The sequence below is a fragment of the Muntiacus reevesi genome, chromosome 5 (assembly GCF_963930625.1).
Source record: "Muntiacus reevesi chromosome 5, mMunRee1.1, whole genome shotgun sequence".
NCBI classification, from domain to species: Eukaryota; Metazoa; Chordata; class Mammalia; order Artiodactyla; family Cervidae; genus Muntiacus; species Muntiacus reevesi.
Window position 1 is genome coordinate 39,475,539 of NC_089253.1, and position 23,080 is coordinate 39,498,618.

General features: G+C 37.9%; 1 protein-coding gene across 1 annotated transcript; it reads left to right on the top strand.

The window, feature by feature from the left end:
* Nucleotides 1–1,467: 1,467 nt before the first annotated feature.
* On the top strand, nt 1,468–16,452 carry LOC136169664 (solute carrier family 22 member 10-like). Its single transcript, XM_065937575.1, has 10 exons — nt 1,468–2,030; nt 2,765–2,868; nt 5,809–5,963; nt 6,057–6,225; nt 7,373–7,496; nt 8,192–8,307; nt 11,297–11,511; nt 13,584–13,692; nt 14,177–14,380; nt 15,673–16,452. The coding sequence occupies exons 1-10, from the start codon at nt 1,629–1,631 to the stop codon at nt 15,731–15,733; spliced, it is 1,659 nt and encodes a 552-aa protein (XP_065793647.1). The 5' UTR covers nt 1,468–1,628; the 3' UTR covers nt 15,734–16,452.
* The last annotated feature ends 6,628 nt before the right edge of the window (nt 16,453–23,080 follow it).

The window sequence follows — 23,080 nt, forward strand, 5'->3', positions numbered from 1 at the left end:
TTTTCACCTTACTTATAGTTTCCTTTGTTGTGCAAAAGCTTTTAAGTTTCATTAGGTCCCATTTGTTTATCTTTGCTTTTATTTCCAATATTCTGGGAGGTGGGTCATAGAAGATCTTGCTGTGATTTATGTCAGAGAGTGTTTTGCCTATGTTCTCCTCTAGGAGTTTTATAATTTCTGGTCTTACATTTAGATCTTTAATCCATTTTGAGTTTATTTTTGTGTACGGTGTTAGAAAGTGTTCTAGTTTCATTCTTTTACAAGTGGTTGACCAGTTTTCCCAGCACCACTTGTTAAAGAGGTTGTCTTTTTTCCATTGTATATCCTTGCCTCCTTTGTCAAAGATAAGGTGTCCATAGGTTCGTGGATTTATCTCTGGGCTTTCTATTCTGTTCCATTGATCCATATTTCTGTCTTTGTGCCAGTACCATACTGTCTTGATGACTGTGGCTTTGTAGTATAGTCTGAAGTCAGGCAGGTTGATTCCTCCAGTTCCATTCTTCTTTCTCAAGATTACTTTGGCTATTCGAGGTTTTTTGTTTTTCCATACAAATTGTGAAATTATTTGTTCTAGTTCTGTGAAAAATACCGTTGGTAGCTTGATAGGGATTGCATTGAATCTATAGATTGCTTTGGGTAGAATAGCCATTTTGACAATATTGATTCTTCCAGTCCATGAACACGGTATGTTTCTCCATCTGTTTGTGCCCACTCTCACCATTACTATTCAACATAGTGTTGGAAGTTTTGGCCACAGCAATCAGAGCAGAAAAAGACGTAAAAGGAATCCAGATAGGAAAAGAAGAAGTGAAACTCTCGCTGTTTGCAGATGATATGATCCTCTACATAGAAAACCCTAAAGACTCTTCCAGAAAATTACTAGAGCTAATCAATGAATATAGTAAAGTTGCAGGATATAAAATTAACACACAGAAATCCCTTGCATTCCTATATACTAACAATGAAAAAACAGAAAGAGAAATTAAGGAAACAATACCATTCACCATTGCAACAAAAAGAATAAAATACTTAGGAGTATATCTACCTAAATAATTTTTTAAGAATGTAGTTATTGCACCACATTCCACCTTGCTTTAATTAAAAGCAAAGGATTATATTTTCTTAATTATTTTACTCTAAATTCAATGAAAAAACAAGAAAAAACACTTGTTTTATCTTCTTTCCTTAGGAAAATCATAAAGCAGTTCACTTCTATGTGTCTCAAATTCTGTTTTCTGGAAATGACTGGAGACTGTGTGGAAGTCTTATATTAACACATTTAGAGAGTATGTACATGTTGAAGTCCAATATTGATTTTACAGAGTAACTGAGGCGAAGTGTTTTCAGAGAGTAAATCTTTAAACAGATTAAACGGTAATCACACAAAAGTGTCTTTGGTAAATAATTTTCTTTATAACTTTACTAAAACAGTGATACCTCCTGATTCCAGAAAGACTGAGGAAACTGCTCCCATTGTTCTGTTGCAGTAGAGAAGGGATGGGACACATTGATGAGATACTGTTGTGAGTCACACAGATCTAGCATGAATTAATGAAAGGAAAGCTTTTTCTCCCTTTGAAGCTAGAACTGAGGTCATCCTGACTCTTCTTGAAGATTGCCATTACGCAATGGCCTTTGAGGAGCTCCTGGATGAAGTTGGTGGCCTGGGAAAATTCCAGATCCTTCAGATTGTTTTAATTCTTCCTTCCCTCATGATAATAGTTTGTCAAATACTTTTGGAGAACTTCACTGCGGCCGTTCCTCATCATCGTTGCTGGGTCCACATTCTTGATAATGCCACTGTCTCTGATAATGACACTGGACTCCTCAGTCGTAATGTTCTCCTGAGAATCTCCATCCCACTGGATTCAAACTTGAAGCCAGAGAAATGTCATCGTTTCCTCCACCCCCAGTGGCAACTCCTTCACCTGAATGGGACCTTCCCCAACATGACTGACCTGGACACGGAGCCCTGTGTGGACGGCTGGGTGTATGACCACAGCTTGTTCTCCTCAACCATCGTGACTGAGGTAAGGCCCCATTTACCTCTTCTAAGTGTATGGTCTGGGTGTTTAGGATAAGACAAAGTTATATCTGAAGATTCATGTCTTCACTCACTGAGTAGATAGTGTAGCCAGGTCTCTTTCATTCTTTTAAGAAAACTGATTACTTATTTATTTAATTGTCAAGCACAATTGATGACAGTGAAATCAATAACTGGATATGAATTTTAGTATCACAAAGCTTTAAGTTTAATTTCCTAACCATCAGTTCTCAGATAATGTGAGAAGTACTTGATATAAATTGTGGAAGATTATTCTTGGTCATTTGCTCTCAGTCTAGTTGCAAATTATAGATATTTGTATTAAAATTTTTTTAAAGTCCTTTCCTGGATACTTGTCATACAAGCAAATCAGAGTGCATTTCACTCTAGGTGTGAAATCTAGAGCTGTTGAAAAATCTAGGTTGTTGAAAAAGCAACCTTGAAGTTTTCAGTGTGTGGAAATGATTGAGAACCACTGAGGTATGTAGTGCTAAGTGAATATGAAGATTGGCCCTAATATAACCTAGAAGATTTAGTTGATGATTATTAGAAAAAAACAATGCATAAGCTAAGACATGAATGATATAGATCAGTAAATGTGGTAAAGAGAAACCAGTAGACATGAATTTCACTGATGGCTTTTTGACTGAGTGAGCGTTGAGGGCTATAAGACTACGAGATGCTGTGAAGCTCCTCTGTGCTGGTTTCCTTCTCTTCCAGTGGGACTTTGTATGTGATCATCAGTCACAGAAACCAGTGGCTCAATTCTTATTAATGGCTGGAATGCTGGTGGGAGGCTTCATATATGGCCATCTCTCAGACAGGTATGTCTCCAGGTCATTGCTGTCCTACTCTGTCTTGTTTTCAGAGTTTATGATTAATTGTTTCATAAATAAGTCTTTATTGAGTTCTGATAGACAGTTTATACTGTTGGGGGTCTCCTTAGTTCCCAAGGAGCTACAGATGGAAATGTAGGATTGGACTCATTGTGAAGAATGCAATTTTGTTGCCACGGAGATCTCTGTACTGGACACAGAAATGATATCACCATAAGACCTAGGGGCATTTCAGAATAGCTTATTATTATTATTATGAAATTGCTTTATTGGAACTGAAAGAGTTGCTAGAGAAGGAACGTTCAATTTGAAATTATTTTTTAAATTAATTTTTATTGGAGTATAGTTACTTTATTAGTTTCTGTTGTACCACAAAGTGAATAAACTGTATACATTTATCCCTTCTTTATTGGATTTCCTTCCCATGCAGCTCACCACAGAGGGCTGAGTAGAGTTCCCCATGCTACACAGTAGGTTCTCCTTAGTTATCCAAGCCCAGTCCCCCAGTTCATCCCACTCCTCCTCCTCCCACTGGTATCCCTATGTCTATTCTTCTGTGTGTGTCTATACTTCTGCTTTGCAAATAAATTCACCTATATAATTTTCTACATTCCACATATAAAAGTTATTATATGACTTTTTTTTTCTCTTTTGGACTTTCTTCACTCTGTATGAGTCTCTAGGTCCAACTGCATCTCTGCAGATTGCACAGTTTTGCCCCCTTTTCTGGCTGAGTAATGTTCCATTGCATATACGTACCACATCTTCTTTATCCATTCCTCTGTTGATGGACTTTTAGGCTGCTGGGAAGACCCAGAGGAATCGGGTTTTTGATCATCTTTACTATCTTTATTCTGAATTCTTTTTCAGGTAGTTTGCCTATTTCCTCTTCATTTATTTGGACTTCTATGTTTCTAGTTTGTTCCTTCATTTGTGTAGTATTTCTCTGCCTTTATATTATTATTATTTTTTAAATCATTGTATTTGAGGTCTCCTTTTCCCAGACTTCAAGGTTGAATTCTTTTTTCATTTTGGTTTCTTCCCTCCTATGGTTGGTCCAATGCTTTGTGTGAGCTTCATATACAGTGAAATTCGTTCTGAATTTTTGTTTGTTTGCTTGATTTTCCCCTGATGGGCAAGGCTGAGTGAGGTGGTAATCCTATCTTCTGATTATTGGGTTTGTATTTTTGTTTTGTTTGTTGTTTGGATGAAACAGTTTGCACAAGGTGCTGCTGGTGGTTGGATGATGCTGGGTCTTGTATTCAAGTGGTTTCCTTTGTGTGAGTTCTCACTATTTGATACTCCCTAGGGTTAATTCTCTGGTAGTGTCTTGGAGTCTTGGTAGGGTGTCTTGGTAGGGTCTTGGAGTCAGTGTTCCCACTCCAAAGGCCCGGGGCCTGATCTGCTGGGAAGAGGATACCTTGGAGGGATGGAGCTGGGAGGCTGTGACTGAGCAACGAATTTTTACTCAGGTTCTAAGGGCAGCACTACGTGTGGCCCTGTGATGAACAAAGGCCTCATAGGACTGAGGACTAGGCAACTGTCCGTGGGAAGATTATAATTCAAAATCAATCATCTATTGCTCTTGTCAGCATCCCAGAAGTCTCTCTTCACTAGTTTCCCAGATTTGACATGGTGTCACCAGGATTTGAACTGCTGTCTCTTCTAACTCCAGCTCTTAGGCTCTGACAATGCCCAGAAGAGCATGTGGTGGGGGTTACCAAGGTTTCTGCTGTGGTTCTGTCTATCATCTTGAGAGCTTAGACCAATACTCAACATCTCCAGCCTCTGGTATCTTTGGATCTTCCCCCCACTTTTCCTTTGTGCTTCGTCTAGTTTCACTTGCTCATAGGATGCTGTATGCAGCGACCTCCACCCTGCACTCAGACCAGAGTTACAAGTATGAAGGGCAGAGGCTGGCCCATGCAGTTAAGGCATGTGCCAAAGCACTGTGCATGGCACTGCAACTCAAGATGTGGTTGTTGTTTCGATTTTTCTCATTCTAACATTTCATTTTTTTCCTGCATTATTTTCTTGATAGTGATAATAATTATGATTTTTTTGGTGATGCTTATTCCTATGGTTCACATTTTCTATTTTTAGGGTGAATTATTTGAGCATTTTAAGAGTTCTGTTTTAAATATTGCAGAGGAATTGTCAATTCCAGATTGTCTATCTGTTTTTATTACTGGCATATAGGTTAGCAGATCCTGTTTAATCCAGATTGCCTCCACTAAGGCCCTATTTTCTTGATGCTCATGGAACACAAAATTCACTTTTTCTTATTTGTCCTTCACCTTACTTTTCACTTCATTCTTCATCTTACATAATTCTTTCCTCTGAGAAATTTATATAATGTCTGCTGTCTGGGTTATGATACTTTTATATTCTCTTCTAGAAAAGCACACTGCTTGAAGCCTATAAATCCAGATTTATCAAAGAGTGACTCTTACATACACCTTCAACAACTCTGATGCATTGGTCCACTTTTGCATGATCTTTTGCATCAGTTTAACCTTAACCTGTCTTGTCCTAGTGGCCCAAGTACACTTTCAGCTCTCTTGTGTTCTGGACACTATACAGACTCATAGGTATTTGCTAAATACCTATGTTAGTATGGTGAGTTCTTATGGTATTTTCCAAGTTCCAACATTATAGTTTATTTTATATGGTGCCACTTGGTGTCAGAGGCCACCTGGTGATTGGAGGATGAGGTTCTGGTCTTGTTAGTCTATAGAAAAAGAGTGTTATTTAAGGAGATTTCTAGTGTTGATTTAGCCCTTCTTCTTCTTCTTCTTTTTAAAGCTTTCATGTACAAAGAATCACTTGTTAAAACATTCTCTAAATTTCAGAGTATTCTTTTGGTTTCTTATGTTTTTACCACAAATTATCATTAGTCCCATCATCTAAGCAGATTCTGTTTCTTAGGTTTGGGCGGAAGTTGATTCTCAGGTGCTGTTTGCTCCAGCTCGCCATCTCTGGGACCTGTGCAGCCTTTGCCCCCACTTTCCTCATTTACTGCTCCCTACGGTTCTGGTCAGGCTGTTCTGCTGTGGTCATCATGACAAACAACAGTTTGTTGAGTAAGTCAACAATTTTTGTCTCCTCCCATTTTACAAGCCTTAAAATCACTTCAAAATTTCATCTTTATGTGACCCACTTGGATTTTCTTCCAGTTATAGAGTGGACAAGATCCCAGTCAAAAGCCGTGATATTAACATTGATAGCCTGTACCTTTAGTGTGGGACAGATGATGCTGGGAGGACTGGCTTTTGTCTTTCGAGAGTGGCGCACCCTGCAGCTGGTGGTGTCTGTACCGTTCTTTGTCTTCTTTCTCTCCTCAAGGTATGAGCATCTCTCTCACTTGGTCTTATGGGAACCTGGGATGAAAATGCATATTGAATTGAGATATATTGATTTTCTTATTCCACAGACCATTTTTTATTGTTTGGACCTAAAACCCATGTCTCTCATCTGTTCACTCTGTGGGATTCAAGATCTGAGAAGCAGAATGCAGAGTAACAATGACCTTTCTGTCTGGGGATTTCTAGATATTTTCTGCCATCTTTATAAGTTTTATCCAGTATAGTGGTCAGAGTTAGCTAATATTATTTTCCTTAGTATAAAATATAGGCACAGACATATTTTAAAAATACTGTTTTTTGAGCTCTGGAATGAATCCAATATGGTAAAGACTCAGCGATTTTCTATGTTGTTGCTGATTTTGGATAAAGGAAGAGGCAGCAAATTTGTTCATATAGCCAGTTGACAAAGTAGTGGCATAATTTCTCCATTACTAAAAATGACATGTAGATAGGGTGATTTCTGTTAGTGTTCAGCACTTCCTTTTCTCTTAAATAGTTTTAACAAACATTTACTTATGGGTAGTTCCACCCTTACTCTTAAAACCAGTCTAGGGAGAAGCAGCCTAAGTGATCACAGAAGGATGACTATAGGTTTAATACACTGAGATGAGTTCAAAGAAGGAGCAGAGTGTAGTCCTTGTCAGAATCATCTCCTAAGTCATTTTATCCTCTTTTCAGTTCTACAAGGAAGATGGCACTACAGTCCCCATTTTATTGATGAGAAAACTGAGGCAGATGTAAACAAGTGACTCACTTGTGTAGCTAGGTACCAACATTGTTGGTAGCAACAAGAGTATTTGCAATACTTGCTGGGCTATAAGCTTACATCATTTGGGGTCTTCTTTTTTTAAGAATATATATTATAAATATACACTATATTCACAAAGTTGTTAGATCCCATGCAAAACTTCCAAAGAGAATATGCATATGAAGGACTCTCCACCTTAAACTTCATAAGCTTCTTGGAAATTCTCTTCCTGAGTAAGCAGAGAGGAAATTTGACTCTAAGATCTGAGAATCCAACAAGTGAAACAGTGGATATAGATGGAAGGCAAAAAGTATCTGCTGTCAAGAATCATACAACACATAAAAAAGAGAGCTGACTGCACTTGTGTGCCTTTCTTCAGGTGGCTGGTGGAATCTGCTCGGTGGCTGATTATCACCAATAAACCAGATGAGGGCTTAAAGGAACTTAAGAAAGTTGCACACAGAAATGGAATGAAGAATGCTGAAGCAACCCTGAACATGGAGGTGAGCAGGAAAGGGAAGGTGGTTGCGGGTTGTAGAGAAGAAATAAACTGACACCTGCCTTCTCCTTCTTGAGATAGACAAGCGGATTTTCTAACAGGGGCAGTTAGTTGAGAAGACAAGCTCAGTTCTCTCATCTTTCATGTCTATTTCAGAGAAAAGAAGCTTTGCTTGCTGTGCAACTACTTCCTTTAGTTCATTTCCTGAACTGAATCTATAGGCTCTGTACTCCCTTGGATACCATGACCTCATTTTCAAAATTTTGTTGTTGCCATTTAATTTCCTGGGGTTTCCCTTAGCTCCTTATATACTCCTTCATATCACATTCACACTTGTGGTTTTATGTTTAATATGTTACACTAGAAGGAAGGAGGGGCTTTCCGGGTGGTGCTAGTGGTAAAGAACCTGCCTGTCAATGGAGGTAGATGTAAAAGACACGGGTTTGATCCCTGGGTTGGGAAGATCCCCTGGAGGAGGGCACGGCAACCCACTCCAGTATTCCTGTCTGGAGAATCCCATGAACAGAGGAGCCTGGTGGGGAATTGTCCAGAGGGTCGCAAAGAATCGGACACAACTGAAGTGATTTAGCACACACACGCAGAAAGAAAGGGAATACATCATTTCTGTCCTTTTGGGATCCAATGCTAACCACTATACCTCGAACTATGTTGGCAAATGATATGTGTTTGTTGTTTAAGGGTTTGAGAGTGATCATGCAGGAGGAGCTGGAGATAGCACAGATGAAAACTACTGTTTTTGACTTGTTCCGCACACCCAACCTGCGAAAAAGGATCTGTCTTCTGTTCTTTGTGAGGTGGGCGTCCTCACAGTGCATGGCAACATTCAAAGAGTTGGGGCATAAAACTATTTATTTCAAAGATTGCAAAAGTGTTGTGAGAGGGAGATGGTGATTTGAAAATAAAAGATGAGGGAAACACCAACTAAGACTCACAGGAAACTGATTATATGATGAAGAGCTAGAAAAAAAAAAAAGAGTTAGATTTTATCACTCTATCTGTCTCTTCACTGGAGACTGATTTTGAGAACTTCCATTAAGAGCAGATCTTAGCACTTATTTTTCTATATTTCTTTCAATTTAATTGAAGCAAAATTTTAAAACAGAAACATAAAGACATCAAGAACATATCTGAATCAATGAATATGTCAATATGTAAAAATTTAACCAGCCTCCAGATCAAGATAGAAAATTCTAATCTGCTAATAGAAAACTAATGAATAATTTGTAGTATATTTGTACAATGTAATTTGTACAAATTTGTACATTTGTACAATGTAATATCTTATAGCTGTTAAAATGATTGAACTAGGGCACCAACATAGATGCAACTATAAAAACGTAATGAAAAAGAAAACTTCAGAATGATTTGTAATTTATCAGCATGATGCCAATTGTTTTACATTGAAAAAAGGTAAAACAATCTTATATACAATACTATACCAGTGTGCATAGGATATACACATATGTAACAAGAGTAGAAAAGCAAGTATGTCAATGGTAAGTATCAGCCCCTTTGGGAGGATTGAAGGAGAATGAGATCAAGAAGGAACATACAGGGAGCTCCAATCTTATCTATAAAACTTTAATGCTATTAAGGGAGTAAATAAGTAAAGCAATTAGACAACATATTGAAATGGTGGACACATATTATTCTCTTTATTTTTCCTGTGTGCAAGAAATACTTTTATAATAAAATATTTTTAATTAAAAAATAAAACATAAACCTGAAGAGATTAAGAATATATACAAATCAATGAATATGTCAATATGTAAAAATGTAACCAACTTCCAGATCAAGACAGAAAATTCAAATTTCCCAGGAGTTCCTGTCAACTATCCAGTTGCACAATCACCACCAGCACCACTTCCTGACTCTATTCTCTCCTCAATACCCTCTCCTGTGAAAAATAAAAATTAACAACTGTTCTCATCTTCTTCACTACAGATGAATGTTGCCTGATTCTTTTACCTAATGTAAATGACAGATGGGTTCATTGACAGCCCCCTTTCTTTATGCTCATTCACGAAGATTCACCCATTCTGTTACGTATAACAGTAGGCTCTTCTCCTCCCTAGGGCTTTAGTTTCCACTAGATGATTAAGCTACAACGTCTACATGTAGTCCAGTGTTGGTGAACTGTTACTTGTTTTCAATTTGGATTCAACTTATTTGAGTGTTGGGGCTTCCCAGGTGACTCAGATGGTAAAGCATCTGTCTGCAATGCAGGAGACCTGGGTTGGATCCCTGGGTCGGGAAGATCCCCTGGAAGAGGGCATGTCAACACACTCCAGTATTCTTGCCTGGAGAATCCCATGGACAGAGGAGCCTGGTGGGCTACAGTCCATGGGATAGCAAAGAGTTAGACACGACTGAGTGTAGCACAATGGCTCCTGTGAAAATCTCGTTCGTTATGTCATGAGAGTATATAAGTACTTGTATTTTGGTAGAGTCAAGAGGAGAAATTTTAAATATAATTCTAACTTTTTGAAGATTTAGCAAAGAATGAAAAGAGTACATGACAATATAGACCTTCCCCAAGCTTGAGAAAGTAGCTATTGTCTTGTACAATTTACATCTCCCTAGGAATACCGTAGTAGACTGCTTCTGTATTTAACTGCATTGTGCTTTTTCACTGTTTCCATATCCACTAGGAAACAGACTTTTGTTCCTGAATCCTAGACAATCAGAGGGGAAGGAAAAAGCAAAGATAATGGTCAAGAGAGAACTTGCTTGCAATTGCTGTGATCTGTGGTGTTTCTTCTGTAGTGATGTCTAAGTGTAGCTCTCTCTGGGTGTAGTAGATCATAAAAGTGGACTCCTTTCCCTTAGATGTTTTCTGGGTAAAAGGTTGATCCCAAGTTGGAATATTTGATTCCATTTCTGATGGTGCAGTAGATGTATGCTTGCTCTTCTGAATTCTCATGTGTTCTCTTAGCCCTAAGAAATCAGATATGAACTTTGAATTCCCCAGAATTGTGTTAAAACCCAGGATACTACACTCCCAGGTCAAGAAGACATACATGGTATCTTCATAGCTTTAATCAGTAGTTGAGAAAAGAGAAATGGTTTACAATAGTGGGTTGGGGGTAGGAGATGTAAGATTTACAGCATACAGACAAACCTCAAAAAGTAACTTTTTCTAAATTCCTAGTTTTTGTCTTCTCCATTCAATTTCTATGTAGCATCCAACTTGCTGATCAGAGCAGGTATGCTTTCCTGTCACTGCTAACTCTATGCTCAGGGACTCAGACAAATGAAAGACAGAAGGGGTATAATTTTCATATATTTGTTGTTATTCAATTACTCAGTCGTGCCCTACTCTGACACCCCATGGACAACAGCAAGCCAGGTTTCCCTGCCCTTCACTATCTTCTGGAGTTTGCTCAAAGTCACGTCCATTGAGTCGATGATGCCATACAACCATCTCGTCCTTGGTCATCCCCTTATCCTCCTGCCCTCAATCTTTCCCAATGTTAGCATCTTTTCCAATGAGTCAGCTCTTCACATCAGGTGGCCAAAGTATTGGAGCTTCAGCTTCAATATCAGTCCTTCAAATGAATATTCAGGGTGATTTCCTTTAGGGTTCAATGGTTTGATCTCTTTTCAGTCCAAGTGACTCCATGTAATTATTTATGATAATTTTACCTCTAAAATTGGAGAAATCAGGTTGGGACTTCATTCTTTAACCTTGACCATTAGCTGCCTGTGTGAATATAATCATCAACTATAGCATCTGGGCTCTAAGTTTTATGACTTCTGTCTTTCCGCTTTCATTTACTACAGATTTGGAGCCATAATACCCTTTTATGGCATCTTCATCAATCTACAGCACTTTGGGAGCAATATATTCCTGTTCCAGGTCATCTTTGGAGCTCTCACTGGCTTAATCCGATGTCTTGTACCTCCAGTATTGAATCACATGGGCCGTCGACCAACCCAGACGCTTCTCATGTTCCTGGTGGGACTTCTCATTTTGGTCAACACATTTGTGCCCCAAGGTGAGAGAAGACCAGGCTCTGGGGAAAGGAAGGGCCTTTTTCTACTCCTTCAGGGTCTGCAACTGATCACACTTGTTGGAAGCCAGGATTAAAGAGAGATTCTAACTAAGGGCTAAGTATTTCCCCAAACCAATATGACTGTTAATGAGAAATTCTGCTAATAAGTTGTTGAGAAATGAGTCACATGTTGGCGAGGGACAAATCAGGCACATGTTTATATTTGCTCCATTATGGAAATGTTGGAAACTAGTGCCATTTATTTCAGACAGTTTCTCCAGAACAGCATTTGTTCACTTTCTCTTCTCCCCTTCACTCTTTGGGGCTTCCCTGGTGGCTCAGTGGTAAAGAATCTGTCTGACAAAGCAGGAGCCACAGGAGATGCAGGTTCAATCCCTGGGTCAGGAAGATCCCCTGGAGTAGGAAATGGCGACCCATTCCAATATTCTTGCCTGGGAAATCCCATGTACGGAGGCACCTGGCAGTCTACAGATCTATGGGGTCACAAGGAGTCAGACATAACTGAACACACATACACTCATTCACTCTTTTAATAACAAACATGGTGGAGCAAGGTCTTGCAATTATATTCCAGGAGAGGACACAATATGGTCACCCCCTCTGGGCTCCTCATTGCCAGCTTTGATGACTGGACTACTTCCCCATATCTATGTATTCACATGTGACTGTGGTGTTAAGTCACCATAACTACATCTCCTGCTTATGGAAGTCTTTCAGGAAGTGAAAAAAAAAAGTTTCCAGTTCTTCAAATAGTGAAAGAGTGTACAGCAGGAAGAAGAGTTTAAGCATGTTAAATCCCTTATCAATTCCCTGTTAGATTACTTCATATGTTAATAGAATGATGTTATATAATGACTAGGAGAAACTTAGTGGGCACAATGTTTTGCCATCTCCCAGTGCAGAAATGTGCTTTACACCCTCATAGACTGGTGAACTCTGCTCCTCAGAATATCATTAATGATGCAGGCTTACTGCCTTACAGTAAAGTTTGTTTCCAATATTAAATAGCTATAATTAGATTTCTTTTTATATTGCTCAGAAAACTGATTCTTTGAACATTTGAACATAGGGAATAATTGTTTCCCTAATTTTGAATTGGGACTTCTCTGATGGCTCAGTGGTAAAGAACACACTTGCCAATGCAGAAGATGTGGGTTCTATCCCTGGATCAAGAACATCCCCTGGAGAAGCAGATGGCAACCCACTCCAGTATTCTTGGGTGGAAAATCCCATGGATGGAGGAACCTGGGAAGTGGGGGGAGGGGTGCAGGGGGAGCTACAGTTCTTGGGGTTACAAAAGAGTCAGACATGATGTTGCAACTAAACAACAACAGCAACAAATTTTGACTTATTTTTTTTCCTAGTAGCTGTCCATTCTTCCATTTTTCCTAGTAGGTTTCCTTCCATTCAAAACTAAAATTGATCTAGATCTAGATCTTCTGCCTGTCCTCTCAGAGATTAATCCTGTCTTTCTAGTACTTTCTGGTGTCATGCTTACCGGCAATGCTGTATCTGCTCTAGGTTGCCTGACTCATTTGGGTTTACCTGGTACTTTTCTGATTTTATCAATGAAAGTCTCAACTTATTAAAATCTGCTAATTCCCAGGTACACCAGAATGACTGATAACTTTAAATCCTGCACTTTAATCATAAAGTCCTCAAGGTTAGAGATGAGCCTTAGATTCAGGAATTGACTGCATGATGGTCCTACCTTCTACCATAAGGATATAACAAGTACTAGACTGAATAAGTAAAAGCAAATTTCTGCCAGATTCATTTTTTCTTCTGTTTCTCCAGTAAATCTCACCTATGTGAAGAGATTTGCTGCAATTAATCCAGATACCTTTATGTACTTTTTACCACCTATATTTATGATTTTACATTTTTCATTTGTTCAGCCACTCCATGATCACTGCCACTGTACAATTTTCTACAATATATTTCAAATATACAGGTAAAGCAGTAGGGTTTTTTTTTTAACCCCTGACTAAATTTGGTGGATGCTGATTCCTTCCACATAGTTATTTTAATCTCTCTGATCTTCTTGTCTCCAGAAATGCAGACTGTACGTGTGACTTTGGCAAGTGTGGGAATGGGCTGTATTGCTGCCTCTAACACCAGTATTTCTGTCCACTTTGCTGAACTCCTCCCCACTCTTGTCAGGTATATGAGTTTATGAATGTTCTGCCACCACCCCCCAAAAAACTTTCCCAGCTAACTGATGGTTGTTGCGGGAATAAGCATAATAGGAAATGTTAACTATAAAGCAATTGTTTTTAACTGTACTAGTGATATGCTAACAGCAATTATAGCCACAGTTTATTGAAAAAGCTGATTTGGGGTCATGTACTGTCCTAAGCAATACTTCAGGGCTTCATTTCATTAACCTTTTGGGCCATTTGTTAGAATAGGTCTAGTGTGTAACATTCTGTTTAGTTATGACAATGGGTCTTTCACACTTTGACCCTGACAAAGACAGCTGGAAAATCACAGAGCAAATTGTAAAAATAAGTGTTTGTCATCAAACCCAAGTATTTAGTAATTGTCTTTTATTGTCTTCCATAATCATGTCAAAATAATAGATCATAAATTACAAGTGCAGATTTTTACTGAATTATTACAAAAATTATTACTTATCATCATTTAGAGCAAAAGCTGCAGGCATAGATATGATGGCTAGTAGGTGTGGGGCAGCACTGGCCCCCCTGCTGATGACCCTAGCGGTGTACCTACCCACGCTGCCCTGGGTCATCTATGGAGTGTGTCCCATCATTGCTGGTCTCCTCGTCCTCCTCCAACCTGAAACCAGACATCTGCCTCTGCCTGACACGATCCAGGATGTGGAAGATAAGTGAGTAACCTGCTACCAACCCCTGGGAGGGACTGTGTGCTTTGAATCCATAGGTGAGAAAGGCAATACACTGCGTGGGTCCTTCAGATCACTGAGCCTTGCCAAGGATACTTCCATGTTGGGTTATTGCCTTCATGAGAGGCAGGTCATTGCTACCCACTGTGTGTTCCAGTCTAGACTGCAGAGATTCCCTCTGCCCTGTTCTTATTTGTAGTTTTGGTGCTGATGTGATGGTAATTATTTCTGTTGTGAGGGCACATCCTACCTGCCCTCATGAGAGACACACATTCCTGATGGTGTTTCATGGTCCTCAGATCCACAAAAGCCTAGTATGTGAAAGGGAAACAAACGTGAAAGAATAATGTTAGGAAGACCACATAGAGTTAATGATTCTCTTTGAAAAGATAATTAATATTATGTATGTGCCTGTAAGAGTCAGACAATTTGCTGCCACAAGTAATGGAAAGATTGGTACAAGGAAAATAGAAATTGACAAAATATATTTTAAAATAAGAAAAATGGTGTATTAGTGACCTGGCGCCCATAATCATGGTACACAAAGTCAGTGACTTAACAGAAGTGATTGCCTCACAGTTATCTAGCTTGTAAGTCTGAGCTCAAGTTGTTAGCATGGTCATGCCCCATCTGTAGACTCTAGGGAAGGGTCTATTCCAGGTCTCTCCTGGTTTCTGGTAGCTCCTTTGCTTGTGGCAGCATAACTCCAATTTATACATGACAGCTTCCTGGCACACTTCTGTGCCCAAATTTTCCCTTTGAATAAAGACACCAATCAAATTGGATTAGGGGCCCATTCTAGTCCAATAAAACCTCATCTTAATTAATTCCATATGCAACATTCTTGTTTCCAAATATGGCAATCTCACATTCTGAGATACTGAGAGTTATGACTTCAGTGTATGAATTTTGAGAAAGACATAATTCAACCCACAACAGATGGGGAGTGCCCTTAGATTTTCAGTTCACCTCTTGGCTTTCCAAAGGTGTTGTTGATCAGAGGTCTAAAGAGACCCAAGTGAGAGTAGCAATTTTCAAACTGCTTTCTTGGGTCTGCACAGTCTGCAGAGTCTTTTCCATCATGAGTATCAACCCTATGGATTTTATTGAATTATAAGAAGTTGAAGTTTGTTAGAGGTTTGAAGTTGAAGGTTAGAAGTTCAGTTTGTACTTGTGCAGGGAGGGCATCTGAACTTATTTTCACGTTTTTCTCTTTTTTAATGTTGATTGTTATTTGCTAATTGGCTGGTTGATTTGTTTCTATTTTGTTTCTCCAGGAAACAATTCTCAAAAAAAGTAAATGAGAAAGATTTCTGCATAAAAGTGACAAAATTTTAAGGAGGTTATATGACTGACCAGAGAGGAAAGGAAAAATATGAAGAACAAAGCTTGGAGTTTTCCTTTATGTCTACAAAGTAGCAAGTAAATATACTGGAAAATTGAATCTAATTTATAGCTATTGCCTTAGTGTTCACTTAAACATATAATTTCTTGGTACACATTCCATGAACAGTTCAATATTTAGGGAAAGTAGTTGAAAAAGTTTAAGATCTATCAATAAATTATTAATAGACAAGATAATTCAGAAGCAGAGGAATGTCATGGAATTAGTATGTGACTGCTTGATGTGTGGGACAGCATATGGTGAACTGTTCATAGATGTACAAAAAATATAGGATATGAAAACAAACATCAAAAGAAATTCAGAAACAGATACTAATATATATATATATACTTAAGACATGATACATATGACATCATAAATCTCTGCAAATAGAAGGATTATATGATATGTGGAAATACACTCATTGAAATAAGAATGTTGACCTTCGAATGGTGAAATTTTAAATGATTATTGCTTTCTTTTTGCAATTTTCTCTCTTCATATTTTCAATAGTTAGCATATATAATTGAAAATTCTTTTAAGTTATCAACATTGAATGGCAAATATAGTATAAGCAATTTTTTAAATGTATATGTATTAAATATAATCACTGCAAATTAAGTTAGATTCTTAGTGTCATGGCTAATTAATAAGAAAAGCTTTTCTATTTAATAGTAATTACTAAAAGACAATAGTAATTAATAAAAGGCAAACCAGTTTGAAATATGTTTCCATTTTTTTTTTTATTAGTTGGAGCCTAATTACTTCACAACATTTCAGTGGGTTTTGTCATACATTGACATGAATCAGCCATAGAGTTACACGTATTCCCCATCCCGATCCCCCCTCCCACCTCCCTCTCCACCCGACTCCTCTGGGTCCTTCTAGTGCACCAGGCCCGAGCACTTGTCTCATGCATCCCACCTGGGCTGGTGATCTGTTTCACCATAGATAATATATATGCTGTTCTTTCGAAACATCCCACCCTCACCTTCTCCCACAGAGTTCAAAAGTCTGTTCTGTACTTCTGTGTCTCTTTTTCTGTTTTGCATATAGGGCCATTGTTACCATCTTTCTAAATTCCATATATATGTGTTAGTATGCTGTAATGTTCTTTATCTTTCTGGCTTACTTCGTTCTATATAATGGGCTCCAGTTTCATCCATCTCATTAGAACTGATTCAAATGAATTCTTTTTAACAGCTGAGTAATATTCCATGGTGTATATGTACCACAGCTTCCTTATCCATTCATCTGCTGATGGGCATCTAGGTTGCTTCCATGTCCTGGCTATTATAAACAGTGCTGCAATGAACATTTGGGTGCACGTGTCTCTTTCAGATCTGGTTTCCTCAGTGTGTATGCCCAGAAGTGGGATTGCTGGGTCATATGGCAGTTCTATTTCCAGTTTTTAAAGAAATCTCCACACTGTTTTCCATAGTGGCTGTACTAGTTTGAATTCCCACCAACAGTGTAAGAGGGTTCCCTTTTCTCCACACCCTTTCCAGCATTTATTGTTTGTAGACTTTTGGATAGCAGCCATTCTGACTGGCGTGTAATGGTTCCTCATTGTGGTTTTGATTTGCATCTCTCTGATAGTGAGTGATGTTGAGCATCTTTTCATGTGTTTGTTAGCCATCTGTATGTCTTCTTTGGAGAAAAGTCTGTTTAGTTCTTTGGCGGATTTTTTGATTGGGTCATTTATTTTTCTGGAATTGAGCTTCAGGAGTTGCTTGTATATTTTTGAGATTAATCCTTTGTCTGTTTCTTCATTTGCTATTATTTTCTCCCAATCTGAGGGCTGTCTTTTCACCTTACTTATAGTTTCCTTTGTAGTGCAGAAGCTTTTAATTTTCATTAGGTCCCATTTGTTTATTTTTGCTTTTATTTCCAATATTCTGGGAGGTGGTTCATAGAGAATCTTGCTGAGATTTATGTCGGAGAGTGTTTTGCCTATGTTCTCCTCTAGGAGTTTTATAGTTTCTGGTCTTACATTTAGATCTTTAATCCATTTTGAGTTTATCTTTGTGTATGGTTTTAGAAAGTGTTCTAGTTTCATTCTTTTACAAGTGGTTGACCAGTTTTCCCAGCACCACTTGTTAAAGAGGTTGTCTTTTTTCCATTGTATATCCTTGCCTCCTTTGTCAAAGATAAGGTGTCCATAGGTTCGTGGATTTATCTCTGGGCTTTCTATTCTGTTCCATTGATCTATATTTCTGTCTTTGTGCCAGTACCATACTGTCTTGATGACTGTGGCTTTGTAGTATAGTCTGAAGTCAGGCAGGTTGATTCCTCCAGTTCCATTCTTCTTTCTTAAGATTACTTTGGCTATTCGAGGTTTTTTGTATTTCCATACAAATTGTGAAATTATTTGTTCTAGTTCTGTGAAAAATACCGTTGGTAGCTTGATAGGGATTGCATTGAATCTATAGATTGCTTTGGGTAGAATAGCCATTTTGACAATATTGATTCTTCCAATCCATGAACATGGTATGTTTCTCCATCTGTTTGTGTCCCCTTTGATCTCTTTCATCAGTGTTTTATAGTTTTCTATGTATAGGTCTTTTGTTTCTTTAGTTAGATATACTCCTAAGTATTTTATTCTTTTTGTTGCAATGGTGAATGGTATTGTTTCCTTAATTCTCTTTCTGTTTTTTCATTGTTAGTATATAGGAATGCAAGGGATTTCTGTGTTTTAATTTTATATCCTGCAACTTTACTATATTCATTGATGAGCTCTAGTAATTTTCTGGAGGAGTCTTTAGGGTTTTCTATGTAGAGGATCATGTCATCTGCAAACAGCGAGAGTTTCACTTCTTCTTTTCCTATCTGGATTCCTTTTACTTCTTTTTCTGCTCTGATTGCTGTGGCCAAAACTTCCAACACTATGTTGAATAGTAGTGGTGAGAATGGGCACCCTTGTCTTGTTCCTGAATTCAGGGGAAATGCTTTCAATTTTTCACCATTGAGGGTGATGCTTGCTGTGGGTTTGTCATATATAGCTTTTATTATGTTGAGGTATGTTCCTTCTATTCATGCTTTCTGGAGAGTTTTAATCATAAATGAGTGTTGAATTTTGTCAAAGGCTTTCTCTGCATCTATGGAGATAATCATATGGTTTTTATCTTCCAATTTGTTAATGTGGTGTATTACGTTGATTGATTTGCGGATATTAAAGAATCCTTGCATTCCTGGGATAAAGCCCACTTGGTCATGGTGTATGATTTTTTTAATATGTTGTTGGATTCTGTTTGCTAGAATTTTGTTAAGGATTTTTGCATCTATGTTCATCAGTGATATTGGCCTGTAGTTTTCTTTTTTTGTGGCATCTTTGTCTGGTTTTGGAATTAGGGTGATGGTGGCCTCATAGAATGAGTTTGGAAGTTTACCTTCATCTGCAATTTTCTGGAAGAGTTTGAGTAAGATAGGTGTTAGCTCTTCTCTGAATTTTTGGTAGAATGCAGCTGTGAAGCCATCTGGTCCTGGGCTTTTGTTTGCTGGAAGATTTTTGATTACAGTTTCGATTTCCTTGCTTGTGATGGGTCTGTTAAGATCTTCTATTTCTTCCTGGTTCAGTTTTGGAAAGTTATACTTTTCTAAGAATTTGTCCATTTCATCCAAGTTGTCCATTTTATAAGTTTTCATTTTAAAAACAGCAGATTTAACTAATTATAGTATCATTTTGGGTGAGTGCACACTGTGGTGGGCATTCATAAATGTGAAAACATGCTATAATTTAAGAAATCCAACATGTTATAGGCTGTTGAAGACAATTGGCATTTTATTAAGAGTTTTATTCCAAAACTGAACCAGGAAGAATAGAAAATCTTAACAGACCCATCACAAGCACAGAAATCAAAACTGTAACAAAAAATCTTCCAACAAACAAAAGCCCAAGACCAGATGGCTTCACAGGTGAATTCTACCAAAAATTTAGAGAAGAGCTAACACCTATCCTACTCAAACTCTTCCAGAAAATTGCAGAGGAACATGAACTGCCAAACTCATTCTATGAGGCCACCATCATCCTAATACCAAAACCAGACAAAGATGCCACAAAAAGAGAAAATTACAGGCCAATATCACTGATGAACATAGATGCAAAAATCCCTAACAAAATTCTAGCAAACGGAATCCAACAGCATATTAAAAAGATCATACATCATGACCAAGTGGGCTTTATCCCACTTGGTGCAAGAATTCTTCAATATTCACAAATCAATCAATGTGATACATCACATCAACAAATTTAAAGATAAAAACCATACGATTATCTCAATAGATGCAGAGAAAGTCTTTGACAAATTCAATATCCATTTATGGTTAAAAAAAAAAAACCCTCCAGAAAGCAGGCATAGAAGGAACATACCTCAACATAATAAAAGCCAAATGTGATGAACTCACAGCAAATATTATCCTCACTGGTGAAACATTAAAAGCATTTCCCCTTAGGTCAGGAACAAGACAAGGGTGCCCACTCTCACCACTACTATTCAACATGGTTTTGGAAGTTTAGCTACAGCAATCAGAGAAGAAAAAGAAATAAAAGGAATCCAGATAGGAAAAGAAGAAGTGAAACTCTCACTGTTTGCAGATGACATGATACTCTACATAGAAAACTCTAAAGACTCTTCCAGAAAATTACTAGAGCTAATCAATGAATATAGTAAAGTTGCAGGACATAAAATTAACACACAGAAACCCCTTGCATTCCCATATACTAACAATGAGAAAAGAGAAAGAGAAATTAAGGAAACAATTCCATTCACCATTGCAATGAAAAGAATAAAATATTTAGGAGTAAATCTACCTAAAGAAACAAATGACCTATTTATAAAAAACTATAAAACACTGATGAAATAAATCAAAGATGACACAAATAGATGGAGAAATATACCATGTTCATGAATCAGAAGAATCAATATAGTGAAAATGTGTATAGTGCCCAAAGCAATCTATAGATTCAGTGCAATCCCTATTAAACTACCAACAGTATTTTTCAAAGAACTAGAACAAATAATTTCACAGTTTGTATGGAAATACAAAAGACCTCGAATAGCCAATGCAATCTTGAGAAAGAAGAATGGAACTGGAGGAATCAACCTGCCTGACTTCAGACTATACTACAAAGCTACAGTCATCAAGATTGTATGGTACTGGCACAAAGACAGAAATATAGGTCAGTGGAACAAAATAGAAAGCCCAGAGACAAATCAACACACCTATGGACACCTTATCTTTGACAAAGGAGGCAAGAATATACAATGGAGAAAGGACAACCTCTTTAACAAGTGATGCTGGGAAAACTGGTCAACCACTTGTAAAAGAATGAAACTAGGACACTTTCTAACACCATACACAAAGATAAACTCAAAATGGATTAAAGATCTAAATGTAAGACCAGAAACTAGAAAACTCCTAGAGAAGAACATAGGCAAAACACTCTCTGACATAAACCACAGCAGGATCCTCTATGACCCACCTCCCAGAGTAATGGAAATAAAAGCAAAAATAAACAAATGGGACCTAATTAAACTTAAAAGCTTTTTCACAATGAAGGAGACTATACACAAGGTGAAAATACAGCTTTCGGAATGGGAGAAAATAATAGCAAATGAAGCACGTGACAAAGAATTAATCTCAAAAATATACAAGCAGCTCCTGTAGCTCAATTCCAGAAAAATAAACGACTCATTCAAAAAATGGGCCAAAGAACTAAACAGACATTTCTCCAAAGACATACAGATGGCTAACAAACACATGAAAAGATGCTCAACATCACTCATTATCAGAGAAATGCAAATCAAAACCACAATGAGGTACCATTACACACCAGTCAGAATGGCTGCTATCAAAAAGTCTATAAATACCCTAGATAATATACATGTTTTGATGCTGTTTTCTCGAAACATCCCACCCTCGCCTTTTCCCACAGAGTCCAAAAGTCTGTTCTGTACTTCTGTGTCTCTTTTTCTGTTTTGTGTGTAGGGTTATCATTACCATCTTTCTAAATTCCATACATATATGTTAGTATACTGTATTGGTCTTTATCTTTCTGGCTTACTTCACTCTGTATAATGGGCTCCAGTTTCATCCATCTCATTAGAACTGATTCAAATGAATTCTTTTTAATGGCTGAGTAATATTCCACGGTGTATGTGTACCAGATGCATGAGACAAGTGCTCAGGCCTGGTGCACTGGGAACACCCAGAGGGATCGGTGGAGAGGAAGGTGGGAGGGGGGATCAGGATAGGGAACACATGTAAATCCATGGCTGATTCACGTCAATGTATGACAAAAACCACTACAATATTGTAAAGTAATTAGCCTCCAACTAATAAAAATAAACGGGAAAAAAAATCTACAAACAATAAATGCTGGAGAAGGTACACTGTTGGTGGGAATCCAAACTAGAACAACCCCTATGGAGAACAGTGTGGAAATTCCTTAAAAAACTGGAAACAGAACTGCCATACGACCCAGCAATCCCACTGCTGGGCATACACAGAATAAACCAGAGTTGAAAGAGACACATGTACCCCAGTCTTCATCACAGCACTGTTTACAATAGCTATGACATGCAAGCATCCTAAATGTCCATCAGCAGATGAATGGATAAGAAAACTGTGGTACATATGCACAATGGAATATTACTCAGCTATTAAAAAGAATGCATTTGAATCAGTTCTAATGAGGTGAATGAAACTGAAACCTATTGTACAGAGTGAAGTAAGTCAGAAAGAAAAACACCAATACAGTATTCTAATGCATATATATGGAATTTAGAAAGATGGTAATGATGACCTTATATGTGAGAGAGCAAAAGAGACACAGATGTAAAGAATGGACTTTTGGACTCTGTGGGAGAAGGCGAGGGGTGGGATGATTTGAAAGAATAGCATTGAAACATATATATCAATATATGTGAAAGAGATCGCCAGTACAGGTTCGATGCATGAGACAGGACACTCAGGGCCAGTGCACTGGGATGACCCTGATGGATGGGGTGGGGAGGGAGGTGGGGGGGAGGTTCACGATGGAGGACATATGTACACCCATGGCTGATTCCTGTCAAAGTATGGCAAAAACCACTACAATATTGTAAGGTAACTAAAATCCAATGAACATTAATAAATTAATTTTTTAATAAAGATATTTATTCAATTGTTAGTTCTGAAAATACTTGTTGGGCACATATAACTTACAAAGGACTTGACTTATTACCATGGACAGAGATTTAATGAGAAAAAATTATGAAATCAGATATAACAAATAGTCCACAAATGCAGTTTCATTGTCA

Bases quoted from the DNA above. Each gene is read 5' to 3' on its own strand.
- LOC136169664 (XM_065937575.1), top strand. From the start codon at position 1,629: ATGGCCTTTGAGGAGCTCCTGGATGAAGTTGGTGGCCTGGGAAAATTC. The intron at 8,308-11,296 runs GTGGGCGTCCTC...CATTTACTACAG, and splicing joins TGTCTTCTGTTCTTTGTGAG to ATTTGGAGCCATAATACCCT. The intron at 14,381-15,672 runs GTGAGTAACCTG...TTGTTTCTCCAG, and splicing joins ATCCAGGATGTGGAAGATAA to GAAACAATTCTCAAAAAAAG.